At 31.5% G+C, this 17,128-nt stretch overlaps 1 protein-coding gene across 4 annotated transcripts in view; it reads right to left on the bottom strand.

Annotated features, from left to right (window-relative positions):
* The window catches only part of LOC143191833 (uncharacterized), a 401,964-nt gene that overhangs the window by 5,587 nt on the left and 379,249 nt on the right, over window positions 1-17,128 (bottom strand). For all 4 annotated transcript variants that reach the window (XM_076397253.1, XM_076397254.1, XM_076397256.1 and 1 more), the window contains exons 6-7: window positions 10,270-10,421; window positions 2,472-2,634 (exon numbers count right to left, since the gene is read on the bottom strand). In XM_076397253.1, coding sequence (XP_076253368.1) covers window positions 2,472-2,634; window positions 10,270-10,421 — 315 coding nt within the window. The remainder of the gene's footprint in view (window positions 1-2,471; window positions 2,635-10,269; window positions 10,422-17,128) is intronic.

The raw sequence follows: 17,128 nt of genomic DNA, 5'->3' as shown, positions 1-17,128 counted from the left end.
TGATAATGTATCAAATGACAATATTAAGTAAAGTGTCTATCTCACATGTAATGTGAAAAAATATAGTATATCCAATAAAACGACCAATGCAAGTTATCAAAATTTCAATCAATTTAGAATTTTAGTTTGCAACGTATATAACATCTATTATCATTAATGTTTTAATGAATTTTGCAGACATTCGGCAACATGTTTCGAGGCATCAGAGGGCAGTCTATCTCTATTTAAGTAGGGTAAAATGAGACGAAAAAATTCTCTGTGAATTTAAAGTTAATATTACTTTTATTCTAAATGCAATTGGCTGTTTTATTGGTCGGGCGTCTATAGACAACTGTGCTTACTTTTAAATGTGTTAAATATAGTTGTGTGCCTTAAAACGGGATCGAAAAGTACTTAATTACAGCGCTACAAGAACTTTTAAATATAAACAAAATCTATCGGTTTAGTTAATTATATGCCATCATGTTAAGCATAGAAAAAAATATTATAACGAATTAATTTGTCTTCTAATTTGAATATCTTGTTTTTTATTTGTTCTACAAACTCAGTAATTAACCTAAAAATATCAAATATAAACACCGCGAAAAAAAAAGAAAATTCCCATAGAATCAAGATTGCCGAGCTCGACATTCGATTATTTGGCATCTGTTAACAATTGATACGGACAGCACTCCCTTTATTATTATTTTCTCTCAATTTAACGCTAGCGAGCTTCAAAATTGAAATTTGGAAGAGCGTGGTCGATCGCATAAATATAGTTGATTAGTTTGATTGTGCATGATTTTATAGAATGGGAAAGTAATTATATAAATGCGATAAGCGGTTTTTACCGCGGGAATGTCATTATGACAAGCAAATCAATTTGAAATCGATCGTCTGTTCATTGAACATTTCTTTGAAGTTGGCGGCTTAAACAGAAATAAGCTTGGGAAAAACAAAAAAAAGTGTGAATCAATAAATGCTCTTAAATCGATATAGATTGATCCCTAAGTTAGCGGAAATGGGAGTAATGTTTCAGGCATTGACAAAAGCGGATTTACAGTTAGGATTTTTTTAGCTGATTTCTAATTTTTAGCTGAATACATATAGCATTTTTTATACCCTTTAAATCTTATTAGATGCATGCATGTATACTAATCATAGATTAAAGAATCTAATACGTGCAGATTAGTTAAGTGCAAAAAAGATGTTAACAATGTTAATTATAATCAATGAAGAACTATATGAAATGTTAAAAGAATATAGCCACTACTATATTATATGTGTAGATTCTACACACGGGCTTGTTGCATGTAGATTTGAATTGCATTTCTTGCTTTTACTGAATGAGCCATGCAAGCTATTGAGTAATTGTGAAGACAAATTGATGATTGTGTTTTTATATATTGGTGAATAAATTATCTTTGTTACCTTACATATTGTTTTATTATCTTTTATTTCTTTTATATTAAATAAGTTTATAAATGATAAAATAACTTAGACATAATTTATAAACTTAAAATAAGAAACCAATAATTTCAGATTAATTCAGATTAATTTCCGAATTCGAAAATAGATACTATATTCTTCAATTTACAAGAGCTATAACTTTGGTTTATTATTTTCATTATTGTAATTTTTATTTTGTCTTTTTTCCCTTCAAAATTATTTTAAAATGAAATATAGGCCTTCCAATAAAACAACCAATGCACGTCATGAAAGTTTTTAATGCAACGTTGTCGCTCCAAATCCAAGTTTTCGTTTATTTTGACTCTGATAACAAAATATTAATGTTATAATAAAACAATGAAACAAAAATAACGTTATAAAATATAATTCATTTTAACATAATAGTACATTTAATGCATATTTAGTGAAATACTTAAACTAGAGTTAATTAAACAGCTACAATAGTATGTAGGTTAGAGTTGTTTTATTATATTTTTATTGAAATTTGAAAACGGTGTCGACCAGTACCAACGCAAATCTTATAGACCGATTTAGTTGCATCTTTGGACGCATCAGCCTTCATTCAATTAATAAAATAAGAAAGAAAAATGCTCCAAGATTCAAAAAGGATTTTAGGTTTTTATACACTGAATTTGGCAATGCGTTCGACGGTCTTGTTGACGTCCATTGGCTGTTTCATCGGAAGGACTACGTTTATTTTTATTTTTATAACCGTTTATTCCTTTTCTTATAGATATAGATAAAAAAAACTTACCAAAAAAAAAACTTGATTCTCAAAGGAAATATTAATTTGTGCATTTAAGATAATTATTCTATTTATATTATATTCTTTTAATATACGTATAATTTGCAAGAACTGGCAACGTTGCAAATTCAAACCCTTGAGCGCATACCATGAAAAATAAAACTGACAATTAAAAAGACACTGATTTATCAAATTTGCTTAGATATCGTTGATAATAAAATCTCAAATATCCACTAATCTAAATAATCTCAAATTTGTAGTTAAAATAAAAACTTACATTCTGCTAATTGTCTTTTATGTTCGTCGACCAATTCCAAAATTTCATGACTCTTCCTGGCGTGCTCCTCCTCGATGACGGCCTTACACAATCGAATCTCCTCAACCTCACGACGATACTTGTCCACCTCATTCTTGAGTTGTGGTACTCGGAAAGCCTCCACCTGCGAATAGTCCTCGTTAGTGTGCGATATAGCATTGATGCTTATTTAAACGAGTGATTGATTACTTTCTTTTCAAAATTGGGATAGAATTTTTTGAAGTCTATCGAGACCTTCGACAATATTTCCAATATCCCCAACACCAACATTTTAACTATTTTCAAGCCGGTGTTGCTCCGTTGTCAGTCTGGAGTCCACTGACTTATTCGTAAATAAAAGGCACCACAAAAAGACATTAATAGATATCGGTATGCCTAATAATAACAATAGATTGTGCCAAGATAGGTTCATTACCGGCCAATACTACTCAGTCACAAAATGGCAAGAACAAATATTGACATGCTAAATAGGTCGTAAGGCAAACACGGCTATAAAGTTCTTTTTCTCTATCGAAGAAGTTAAGGGGTATATTTAAATAGTTTCAAAAATAACATACCTGATCGACTTATCAAGGAAATGCCTAATGGATTATTTATTTTGGTTAACGAATATTCTGAATATTAATGATAATAAATTATTTCCCAGGGGTTTTTAGTAATAGACGCGATGACCAATTTTCAAAAACTATTTTATGGCAAATTTGTGTATTCAATTCACCCGGAATAAAATTAACGGTTGCAACGGTGTAATTTTATATGTGTGCTAAAACGCTCCAAATAATGTGTGTTGCGCAGTTTCTCTGGTCGCATAAAGAACGATTTGTATTGGTACCGGTCTTATTTATACATATTTTAACAATTGCGTGTTATAATAAGACATTCTAATGTGTATCGATGGTGTATCTCTAATATATTGGAAAATACCATACCTCCATACAAGTTGTGTATTTTCCTTTCAACGCAGAAAAGAGTTAGATAAATTTGGTTAAATCGTGCAAGAACCAGCCGGTATATCTTGAACATCGGTCATTTATTGCTATGAATATCAATCATTCTGATGTAAGTATTTACTATTGTAACTACCCTTTAATGTCTAAAGTGTTTCATAAATGTAATATGGTTATAATATATAATAACATTGTTACTAAAATTTGAGGTTAGGCCTCATTTGTTTTGTTTATTGTGTATTATGAGCCCTTAATAATTTTATTCTTTTTTTCAGTCTCCAAATAATATGGAAAATTATATTGATACTTAATGTGATAGGTTCAGTTTTACCATGTTTCGAATACTAACCACACAGAAGAAAATGATCTTCTAATACTACTGAACGACCATATATTATCAAAATACAAAGAAAAATATCAATTAAACACAAGCCTTCAACAAGTGTCGATTAACTCCCATCATGGTTAGATTACCAAAAGCTGTGTCATAAACAAATGTCAAATATATGTTTTTTTGTACAATAAAATAGTTCGTAAAGTTATACTTCACCAGACTGAGGGTAACCAGTATACATATTTGATTGAATAATGTGATTTATCAAATTTTTACAGCCTGGTATGCGTGTGTTATGGCAGAAGTTCCACATTTCGAACAATACCTACAAATAAACAATGTATAAATCCAAATCTTGTCACCAAAGTCAAGTAAAATAAAATAAGTAGAGATCTAGTTTAAGAATGCATAGGAGAATTTAATATGTTAAAGAATGTTTAAATATAGATTTTGTAATGTACTTGAAGTTGAAGTAGTTGAGTTGTTTGTACTCTTATAAATTTGTAAGGCTATTATTAAAGTAAATTTCAAAATTATAATTTGTGCCTTTATTTACCCAAATATTACAAGGTAATTTGGTACTGGATACTGGATACACATTGTCATTCCACAGAGCTGTGAAAAGTTTAAGAAAATCAAACATACATCAAATTTACATTATTTAAATCTATGTTGTAGTTGCTATCGAGTATATAAAATTCATATTTTGGTACCCCTGTAATACCCTGTATCTGAGAATTATCATCATAAAACTTTTCAGTAAGTTTGCCATATATACCACTTTTATATATCTTAGTAAATATGGGACACTTGATTTCAACAACGCTATTATCACAGTTCTCACATGGTGACTGCTCTTATTGGGTACTCTTTAGCGTTATCACCTGTACTAATTTTCTTGGTGTTTTAATGTGAATTTTTAAATTTTCTGCTTTTATTTCTACTAAAATTTCACTACTAACCACACTTTAGTACAGTCATTATGCCTATTGGAGAAGTTTTTATTGTTTAAACGACAAATAAATTCTGACGTTATTTTTAATTTGGATAATAGAAAGATGATAAAACAAAAATAATATTTGATGGAACGTGACGTCGGAAATTTACGGCTTCTTGATTAAACATAAATATCCTTTTTAACAGAATAATTTTATTTCAAAGCATTTTGGTCTTGTGTAATTTACAAATAATGTTGTTTGTCATGAAAAAAAAAATAGTTTTTTTTCATAGTATTGTTTTTTTTATTAGAAAATGGATAACAGATTAGGTTATTTTAATTTATACTTAAAAAAAGTTTTATTTAAAAATAATTGATTGTACTTGCGATATAAAAATTGTATTTTTTTTTGCTGCTATGATCTACGACTCCGTTTTCTCAGTTTCTTTCGTTGTAAAGTTTCAGTGTTGTTTTAGTAATAAATAAATGTGTTGAGATATCAGAAGAGCAATGTAGAGCATGATTAAGGGATGGCGATTTTGCTTGCAACAGCAAACATATAAGAGACATATAAGATTAGAGATAGCAACCAAGATTCATGGTAACCAAAAGCCTGTCTTGTCAGTACCAGAACCCAGTACCACTCCAACCTAGATATATATTTCTTCATTGCAGGAAGGATGAATTGCAAAAATATATCGATGCTACGATGCCCTGCAATGTTCAAACATATTTTTTAGAATGTTGCCAATGGATACCACTTGCTATTAATTTATATGAATCAGAGCAGGGCTTGTTCTTAAGCTAAGTTTCTAGCTTAAAAATAACTTTATCTTCACGGATAAGTAGCTCATTAGTAATTTGCAATTACCATCAACAATGTTCAGGGCCAATTTATACATTCAGGATATCTAGAGGTGAATTATTTCTTAGATGGATATGTTGAGCGTTCTTAAGCTACCACATCAGATAAGAAATATTGCATGTCCCTAATAATTGAGAAATCAAAACGAAAAATGCCCGTTTCTTTATTTCTGACTTAACCAGTGGCCGGGCACAACTATCGATATTTTCAGTACATCGATATATCGAGACATTACTAGTTAATTAGGAAATAAGAACATAGCACTGTTTGAATGGATACGTGAAAAATGCCTTCATCCTGTGTTCGGCTGGAAACGGATATTCACATGATTCGGAGATAATAAAATTATAAACGAAATTTTATGGAATATTTAAATTATAATCGATTAATTTGCCATAAAAAATAATTTAAATTATGATTGATTACTACCAACAGTCATAGAATCTTTTTATGGATACATATATTTTGTTAATGAGTCGATGATTCGAAAGACATGATGGGAACTTAAATTCAATAAAATTTCAGTATCTAAAATGTGGCTATATTGGAGTTATTAGTTGAATTATTTATTGTTGTTAGATTTACTAAAGCTAATATTCGTTTTTTTTATAACTAATACTAAAGGTCAGTACTATTATAAGGAAATCTTTTCTATCTTCTCAGTCAGTAAAGCTTTAGATATTTTTTATTAAAAAAAGTTATCAATTATTATACAATTAAAAATTTCAAATTATTGTTAATTGTTAATTAATAATTTTTATTAGACATCATTGTACGAGGTGTATCGGAAAGTCATTACCGGCTTTTTTTCGGAAAAAAACTACATAATTTTCAAGAAAATGGAAAAATGTATTTCTCAAAGTATTGGCCATTTGATTCTATACATCTTGCCCATCTTCCATTGATGCGAAAAGTTTATAATCGGACGGGGCAAGGTCTGGAGAGTACGGCGGGTGCGGGTATGTCCCATCGAAGTTCTTTCAACACTTTCTTGACCAGTTTTGCTTTATAGGACGGCGCATTATCGTGCTCAACTAATCGTAAAATCACTTTACCGTGTCTTCAGAACCATTTTGGACGTTTTTCGATCAATGCATGGTTTAAATTGAACAATTGTTGTCGGTAGCGATCACTATTAATTTTTTCACAAGGTTTCAATAGTTCCAATAGTAGTGTTTTTAAAATAAATCCACTTTTCCTCACCCGCTATTCGACTTCCGATTATAACTCTGAAGCATCATTTCACGGACACATTCTATTGATGACAAAATTCAAATTCTTATCTTTTATATTTTCCCATTGCTCGTAGTCGGTCGCTAATCGTTCCTTGGACCAAATTCTGCCAAATGTCTTTCAGTTTGGGCTGGGCATTTATCCAATAACTCTAGCGCTTTCGCATCTTAATTTTTTTTCGGTCTACCAGAACGTTCTTTGACTTGCATATCGAAATCACCACTTTTGAATTTTCAAAACCACACTTATATGTTTTTAACGTTAGAGCATACTTACCGTAAGTTTCTACCAGGGAATGATGACGTCCAGCGTCATTTTTCTTTTGATTAAATAATAAAAGTAATGCGTGACGAAAATACACGTTTTCAGGCACGAAACTTGACATTTTCAAAGAGGTATAAATCTATGACGGTGTTACTTTGGCAAAATATAACATGTATATCTTTGCAGCTTGATGTCGGTAGAATAAAATGACATAAGTCTGTTAGAAAACCCGGTTGGCCATTTAAACTATGCATGCATTTGGGATAAGTAATAAATTGGACAATTTCTAATTATTATGATTGGTTGAATAGGACTTTGGGCTTCATGTATAGTCTATCCAAAAGAACAGCCTATGCACGTTATCAAAATTTATGACGCCAGCACGGCGCAATATTGTCGCATTAATTTAGAATTTAATCTTTAATTGTTATCAACAATACTTTGAAGAATTTTGTCGACATTTGACAATAGGGTCGACCAGTACTAACGCAAATCGAATTTGATTTGATCGACATGCTGTTTCTTTTTAGCTATGGTAAAAAGAGAAGTATGCACTTCGAGTTTAAAATGAATTTAACATTTTTTATAAATTGTATTTGGTAATATATTTTACGTTATCTAAGACGTGCATTATTATCATTTTATCGGAGGGTCTGGAGGTAATTGATTAAAATTGCTACATGTAACTAAGTATATTATATATAGCAAAATAATTTTCGTTCTTCAGCTTGGATAACTCTAGTTTTTTTTTGTGTTTGTGCTTCAAATTCCTTGGATATTTTTGGTCTTTCTTAGCCCACTGTAGTGAAATCACTGAATACGAAGCGTCGAAACCATTAATACATTGATAAATATCTAGATAGTCCTAATCTTCAAACAGGGTTGTTGAAGTGATAAAGGGTTACAGCTAGAACTATCAGAAGATAGCGTATTTATAATTTTATACAAACATTTGGGTATGAGAAGTTGCTTTCGCTATTAGTAACGCGTTTGCTTATATTAGACTAAAAATAACAACGTATCGACGCGTTTATGAACATGACTCAAAAGATTGAATGGGCAGCAGGAATCTAAATATTAGCTGCTTGCATGTATTTGAGCATTTTTTGCTTTAAAAACGTTTTTACACAACTGGTACAAAATGCAGTAAAAATATTTTCTACAACTTTTTCGCATCTTTTTGACAATATGGCGATGCCATGTTGAAAGAACGATGTTGGTTTGGCAGCTATCCAATCATCGATCCATTTTCTCACTTCTTCAATATTTTGAAACCGTGTACCAGTCAAGCCATGCTGAGCCGATCTGAACAAGTGGTAATCAAACGGCCCGGTGAGTGCGCTGAGTGCAACGTAACTTCTCATTCGAGATGCAGCAGTGTATCCTTCTCGTTGTCAGGCAGGATAATTATCCTGCGCGTTTCTATATAAATTTGTTTGATTGACGTTTGTAGACATGCGGAGTAACAGTTCTGTTCTAGTATAGCAGCTCTTAACACATGCAGCAAGATTTTATAAATGTCTTTGAATATTCTCTCCTGGACCAAACTCGTCTGTTCTAAATCGTAATCACCGTAAGTGTTTAATGGGCTTCGGCAGCAGATTTATTCAAATAAAATAATATGACCCAATATACCTAATAAATCCAATAGAATAAAGTAAACTCTGACTAGAGAGAAAGAGAACTAAGACTAAGAGAAATACTTTGGCTCAAATGATGAAATAATTGCCGAAACAGAGGCTTATTTTGAAATCATATACAAATAATCGATTGAATATATAAGGATATAAAAATGTCAAATGCAAAAATCATGAAGTTACAAAAATAGAACTTGAAATGGTATCTTGTTTCAAAAATAACACACAAGTAAAAGCAAATGAGGAAATGTTGGTTGATATCAATATATTTATGGAAGGTTTAGATAAGATACAGCGTAAGGTACGTCATATATTGTTAATTCCTTAAAAAATAAAATATTTCTACAAAGAAAATTGAACAGATTTCAAAAATAAGGAACTGGCTAAAAAGTAAAACATATCATAAGATAATAGACCTTTAAGACAAAAAAAAAACGTTTTAAAATAAAACATGTAGGTAACAATCGTTGTAATAACTAAATCAAAATTAGTTTGAAGTCGGTACCATGCCCAAATAGTTATATTTTTGTTTTGTTCCTATTTTAATTTTGTGTTTATGACATAAAAATTGTGCATTGTCTTGGTGAAGCAGCATTTTCTTTTTCTTCAAATGCGGCCGTTTTTCAGCAATTTCGACCCTCAAACGGTCCAATAACGCTATGTAATAGTCGCTGTTGATGGTCCTTCCTTTTTCAAGGTAGTCAATGAAAATTATTTCATGCGCATCCCAAAATACAGACGCCATAACCTTGCCAGCCGACTGTTGCGTTTTCCCACGCTTTGAAGTGGGTTTATCGTGTGCAGTCCACTCGAATGACTGTCGATTGGACTTCGGAGTGAAACGATGGAGCCATGTTTCACCCATTGTCACATATCGACGCAAAAACTCGGGTTTATTATGCTTGATCATCTTCAGACACTGCTCCGAATCATCAACTCGTCGTTGTTTTTGGTCAAAAGCGAGCTCGTGCGGCACCTATTTTGCACAGAGTTTTCTTATACACAAATATTCGTAAATGATATGATGTACACGTTCAGTTAATATCTTTAGAGTGTCTGCAATTTCATTCAATTTCAATTTAGGGTCATTCAAAATCATTTTGAGGATTTTTTAAATGTTTTCGTCGGTAACAACTTCTTTTGGGCCTCAACTGCGTTCACCGTCTTTGGTGCTCATTTCACCACGTCTAGACTTAGCATACTAATCTTTGATGGCTGATTTTCCTGGAGCAATGTCCTTGGCTTGATGCCGAGTTTTTGCTTCAACTATATTTTATCCTTTCAAAAAGGAATACTTTATCAACACGCGAAATTCCTTTTTATCAATTTTTATCATAATAACAAAAGTTGCTACACTCTAAATGCTATAATTCAAAAACTAATTATCCGACAGCTGTATACAATTTATACACGCATCTTTTCAGGCTTAGGGCTAACTAAAACATATGGACTTAATTCTAGTAGCGCCATCTATGTGTCAGACCGGGGACTTTTCAATTGACTTATTATATAGATAAAAAAAACCCATAAATACACACTTACATTAAAAACTAAATGCTGGACAAGAACAGCCAATGCTTCAGCTACCCGTGGTTGAGACGGGACTTTCTTGACAGGAGACCGAGGAGCTTGAGCTACAGGGGGCCGGACAGAGGGTGATGTACGACCCCCCTTCACTGTAGGCTTGCTTGATTCTGTAACAAACAAAATCGCGTTAGTCTAAAACCAATAATTACATTATCTGATTATGTTTCATTTTTTTTCTTTGTTTTAGCAATTTGTAAGGAATAGGAAAAAATCTTACGGTTGTCTGATGAAATCGATCGTTGATATTTGTTCATTCATTCAATAATTAAAAAAAAAATTATGAATGATTTCGGATATATTGCTTAACTATATGAGTTTGTTTGTTGACCAAATAATATTTATTCATGCTAGATTTTTTAGATTGCTTACTTCATATTTACTTATATTATATTTTTTACCAGTGTAGCATGCTACGTTACACAAAAAAAACATAGCAGATCAGACTCAAAATAAAAAACCTGCACAGGTTTGTCGGAGGATACTCAGAACTTTATCTAATATCAAAGATATTGTTTCATCGGTCTATTATAAATTAACTTTTTCTTATAACTTTTTGTACTTAAGGGTTGCACTAAAACATAAATTCACTAGTAATCCAACGATGTCAAAACAAATTTCTTATATTACAAGTTAGAAATCACAAGGTTGAAGTGACCCAAACCACATGAATTTGTATAGTGTATAAGTATTTTAATTTCGGACATACATACTTATAATCTATTCAAAGTTTTCTTGTATATGCGTCTTCAAGATGTTTGATGTATTACCTGCCGTAATTTATAAATTCGTTTCAAAATTAGATAATATTTTCCTTCTCATTTTATTCTAGTTAAAAAGGGACACAATGCTGTCTGATTAGTTCGAACGCGTAAACGAATGAGCCTGTCAAAGTCGTCCGGTTGTCAGACGTATGCAATATCTTGAAAGCAATAGTGATAAGAGGTTATAACTCTAACCTATAAACTATTGTAGCTGTATAATTAACTGTATGTTTTTAGATGTACTATAAATGTGAAAATAAATTATGCTTGATAACATTTTTATTAAATTTTTTGATTTAGTATACAATTTTGTTGTATATCAAAGCCGAACTGAACTAAAATTCAAAGTTGATGCGGCAACATTGCGACGTTTTGACACCACAAATTTCGATGAAGCATATACTAAAAAACTGAATAGTCTATATGTATTTATCCTACACTCGTCTTGTATATTGATGTACAAAAGAACAATAGTAATACATTCATTTTATAAATTAACATCGTACTAAGCATATCTTGTATAAAACGTAATTTAAAAAACGAGTTTAGTAATTTGTAGCTTCAAGAAATCTAAATAATTACAATTTTCAAAGAGCATCTTATTATAATGATTTAAAGTAGGACAAAAACTCATTTATTGTGTTTATACCCCTTAATGTACCAACCAATTATATCAGTCATGTTTCAGAATATTTCATAATTAGATTTGGTGGCGTCATCAATATATAGCCTCGAGTTACATACAAAACACATTTTTTTGTTTTATTTTTGATTTTGACAATGCTCCAACTTATACATCATGTATGGAATACTTTTTTTCAAGGCAGTTTAAGGCAAGGTAGTCTATGGATATTAAAAAACTCGAGCACAAAGATTTTTAAGTGTTACTTGATTAAAGTCAAACCCAAGAGCTTGCTACCTAGAGTGGCTACCTTCAGGGACGTAATTTCGCTCAACTGCTAAGTTCGTTTTTTTAAAAATATATTTCAGTCTTCTTTTTACATACTAGGGTTTATCTGGAATGGACCTACTGTTTAACGTGGGCTCTGAACTACGGTCCTCGGCATTAAGCCTACCGACTGGCGAGTGGCCAACTTTGGAGATCATCCCAGAAGAACATCCAGCCTGGGATCATTTTCCTTGTGAGATTTTGCACACTTACAGCAAGGGGTGCACTGGGTGTACCCAGTCACAAATGTTAAATCACTAAATGTGTGCCAGCAGAATTCGAACCCGGGACTATCGCGGCAGCAGGAGTCGTCCTGTCGCTTTTATTACTTCGCCACCAAGCCGGATTCGGCAATTTTGCAACATTGTGCAATGTTGTCATTTACAAGCCACTATTACTTTGGAATTACTGGCTCGTTTATATCTAATATAAAGCTATTATTTACAATCTTTAGTTTCTGTATTGTGTGATATTTATAATTATGTTATATATATATGGTTATCTTGATCGAGTTCATAATTAATATTACATCTAATTAAATTACACTTTTAATCTTCTCTTTCATTTGATACACTTTTGATGATAGAAAGTTACTTTGGTTTGTTAGGGTGATGTTTATATATAGATAAGTAAATCTACAAGAATTGGTAATAGCCGCGTTATATAAAAATGTAGTGCGCATACCAAGCATCCTTATCTGTAGGCTCCTGTGAGCTTGCAAAAGACAATTACTATACGTTATATGAACATTATGAACAGGGTCCTTATTTTTTCTATAAGTACTGATATTTCTAGCTGTTTGGTAATTTTTAAAAACCGAATACCCATTAAAACATCGGAAAATCTCATTTGTTTTCTCTTCTCCCAAACAGAATGGAATTAGCTAAAAAAATAATTATTGATTATTAAGATATCCACATCAAAAGTGGTAAAAAATCGTCAGATGAAAATATTCACGAGTTAACACGTGTTGCTTCACAACTATGGTTATAAAGGAGATATATATCCAATTGGAAGCATCAGATGGAGCCTTACAATACTTAGTATAGCCAAGGCTTAAAATATAAATAGCGATCCTCGTATAAAATTAAATTAACATTAAAAGCATCTTGTTAATAATATAAAGCACGTAAATACATGATATTTGATGGTACCTGAACCATATCGATTAACATCACAATACCGATTATTTTACACATATCACTCTTGATAAACACTTACTGTCTCAGGAATGAAAAGAAAAATGATTAAATTCACAACATTAAACATGTTAAATGATATATTTTAATATCCTTATTTAGTAAAACCGAAAGTTCATAAAACAATTGGTGCCCCATTCGTTTTAGTGACCGTTAAAAAGTATGTCCCGCATTAAATGTGCATTTAAATTGCCTAATCACGTTTGCCCATTTGTCATCTGGGGCATATCAGTCAGTATTTCGATCTCACACCATATTTTATTCGTCTGAGAACCAGCTAATGTATCGGAGATCTTATGAAATATCTAGTAGCGGAAGTAATAACACTTAAAAAAGCAGTCTCGAAACATCACACACACATACGCACGCACTTTGTTCGAAGTATTAATTGGCTTTACGGCAGTAGCTCCACCAGGGTCTCGGTAAAGCCGGTCTCGTTCAACAAGTCATCCTGTCTTAATTTATGATAGGTAGTTACCAGGTTGGGCAGTTATTAAATATGTTAGGTCATATATTGTCGAAACCGCTATTTTAATTCATAAATAAGATTCTTTTGATTTTCTTTTACTTTTTTTTTTCTTAAAATTGGTGGGAATTTTTCATAACAAAATAAAGATAAAAATACCGTCACAGCTTTCGATGCCAAAATTAAAATCGATAGAGTATTGGGTTTGACCAACGATGAAAAATCTGAATTATTCGCAGTACATTCAGCTAACGTATTCCAACCGAATGATCCGAATATTAAAACCGAACTAAGAGTCTACAGTAGATACAAATCCTGTTTATGAACCCGATGTATCTGTAATCTGATCTCTCCAAGCGAAGTTGTAGAAATTGGCAACAACCTCAATCCTAAAAAGGCTCCTGGAATTGGTGATATTTCACCTGGGTTATTAAGAACTGCCACGACAAGCAATCATCACGTTAACATACATATTCAATGGTAGTTATATATTAATAATGCTTAAAAAAGCCTGACAAACCGGCAGTATAAGTTGGATGTTAAGCCCATTTCGCTGCTACATGCGATATCATTTGCGAAACTACTAAACTTAAAACATATTAAACCATTTGTAGAAATAACAGATTTCCAGATCCGGACTCTCGTATGAAGGCGCATTCTCAAGGCTTAAATCTATTTCAGCTGGAGTTCCCCAGGGTAGTATTTTGAGACTAGGTCCGTATCTGCTCTACACAGTTCTTGGAACATATGCCGACGACACAGTTATCATGGCTAAAGATATATCTCTGCCTAAGGCTATAGAAAAAGTACAAATAAGAGTCACCAAGTCCTACAAACGGACTACAGACTGGAAAATACTTATTAGTAGCTCCAAATCTGTCCATCTTAATTTGGATTTGCAGCGAAATGACAAAAAGCTAATTATATCACTTGAGGGATGCCCGTTTCCTCAAGCAGAATCAGCTAAATATATCTCGATGGTAGGTTAAATTGAAAACATGTTAGACAAAAATCAGAAGATTAGACTCAAAATCAAGTAATTGTACTAGTTAGTCGGAAGATATATATATATATATATATATATATATATATATATATATATATATATATATATATATATATTCCCTATATCCCTATGTGCGCTTTAATCTTTAAAACTACGCAACGGATTTTGATGCGGTTTTTTTCAATAGATAGAGTGATTCAAGAGGAAGGTTTATATGTATAATACATGAATAATATACTAAGGCAACATTGCTAATTTTAGAGGTTTCTAACGTGATGTCGTAAATTAACCTATTTTTTTAGGCTTATTTAGCAATTAGCAAAAACGCTGCCTAACCCTACGAGTTAGATCAAATTAATGTACTACAGTATTGTACACCATAAAAAGGTCTACAAAAAAGTCCGCGATGGTATATGTTTATCTTTTAGGGATAACCCACATTAACCATTTTTATTGTTTACTTTTTACGTGAGAAAATGGCTTATTTACGAAGCTATTTTAAGCAATACGGCATTAATCCTTATCGAATTAAGTATCTTAAATACAGTGTGCAATTAATATAGATCAATATGGTTCCTTACAGCATGTAAATTAAACAAATATTTTCGGAGATATTACAAATTTAAAATTTGCGTTTAAAAATGTGTAATGTAATAAAAATTGTATGAATTTAGATATTCCAAAGATAGCAGGAAATCTTCATAGTAAGTATAGGGGAAGAGGAATTGTTTTACTCCAAATTTAATGCGTGCAGGCCAAGGGCAGTAATGAATGAACCAAAAATACTGGATCGATTTTAATCATGTTTTCATTGAGTGACATAGGCATATATATTTTATGCCCGTGCAAAGTTGGAGCGGGCCGCTATGTTTTTATATACAACGTTCATATTTTTTCTGTAGTGTATTTAATTTAGTATCAGCATTGCACCCGTGCGAAGCCGGGGCGGGTCGCTAGTATATATATATTTTGATTCCATGGTCGCCTTACTCATCTATTAATGCAAGTACAGCAGAACAGTGGTAATAAATTATTTTTTAAATTAAGATTGTACTAAGCATATATAATGTAAAATGTAATTAATAAAAAAATTATACATGTTTATGTTTGTGTTCTCTTAATATATAGATTAATTATGAATTTAAATTCAAAAATAAATATTTAAGTTTCAATAGATTAATAACATTAATTATGTAGACCGAAGCTTTGCCAAACTGCCTGATCTTGAGCCTTGCTTACTAATTTATGAAGTTAAAACTACCTTGTTATGCAAAACATTATATACTTTAAGCTATATGTAATAATATTGTTCTAAATATTCGGTACGTTCCAAAGTAAACGCTTGTATACTTTTCACATTTACATATATAGAATATACAAATGATATCTGGTAAATTTGTTGGTAATCAATGAAAGAAAAGAAAATCCAAATTTATATTTGATGCTATTTAATAACCGTATTTACGATTTGGCGTGGGTATAATCGTAGCTTCCTTCACTCATATACCAGAGAACTAACGTAGAAAAAAAACCGGAATAAAACATCATTAAATTACAGGAAATCATATTTCATTCGAAATGTCTCAACATTTCTATTTCAGTGCTTTCGCTGTGTCTAATGACATTGTTTATATTGTGTTGTACTTCTTTATATTACATATATACGGTAATGTGCATCATTTCAACACATTAAAAGAAATAAGATATTTATAATTCCTAACAATAACTTTATGCTAATTGTTTAGAGAAAATATTAAGTACAATTGGAAGACAAATCGGATTAATTGATTTATATAAAAGTGCATTTATCTTCGTATTTTAGACCGAGATTGGTAATTTATTTGATGAAATATCATCAGAAAAAAACAGCTCTATGTTGTGTAGATAAGATTTTCGCAGTACGACAGCTGATGGAGGAAGGAATTAGATGTGGATAGCGTGCGATTGTCGTTTTTATTAACGGACTTCAAAAAAGGTTCTATGTTCGGCTGTATATATATTTTTTTAATGTATGTTCGCCGATTTCTCCGTCAATTATGGACCGATTTTCAAAATTATTTTTTTATTCGAAAGAACGCACTTCCGAGGTTCTTCCCATTGGAACCAAATCAGGATCTGTTAAAAATAATCAGATATTTGTTTATAATGTTATTGAAAAATCAGATGTAAGTTAGTGTACAAACCATTCACTTGGATTTTTTAGCACTAAACTTATGATATGAGACGTTGTAGAAACAAACAAGGCACGTATTATTGAATTATTATTGAAAGAAATAACTTCTTGGATTTAGTCAAATGGCGCTAAATCAGGAAAATAGGACGGAATAAAACTAGTTGAATTTTCGATTGAACATTCGTCAAGTATTAATGTTGGTTATTAAGAGTTTGGCTCGATGGAATGAATTTAAAATGAACGAAACTACCATTATTACG

Source organism: Rhynchophorus ferrugineus, unplaced genomic scaffold, assembly GCF_030347505.1.
Source record: "Rhynchophorus ferrugineus isolate W39M unplaced genomic scaffold, kcgeb_rfMv2 rfM2, whole genome shotgun sequence".
NCBI lineage: Eukaryota > Metazoa > Arthropoda > Insecta > Coleoptera > Curculionidae > Rhynchophorus > Rhynchophorus ferrugineus.
The sequence above is the reverse complement of the archived record's forward strand: the minus strand, read 5'-3'. Positions and strand labels throughout refer to the sequence as shown.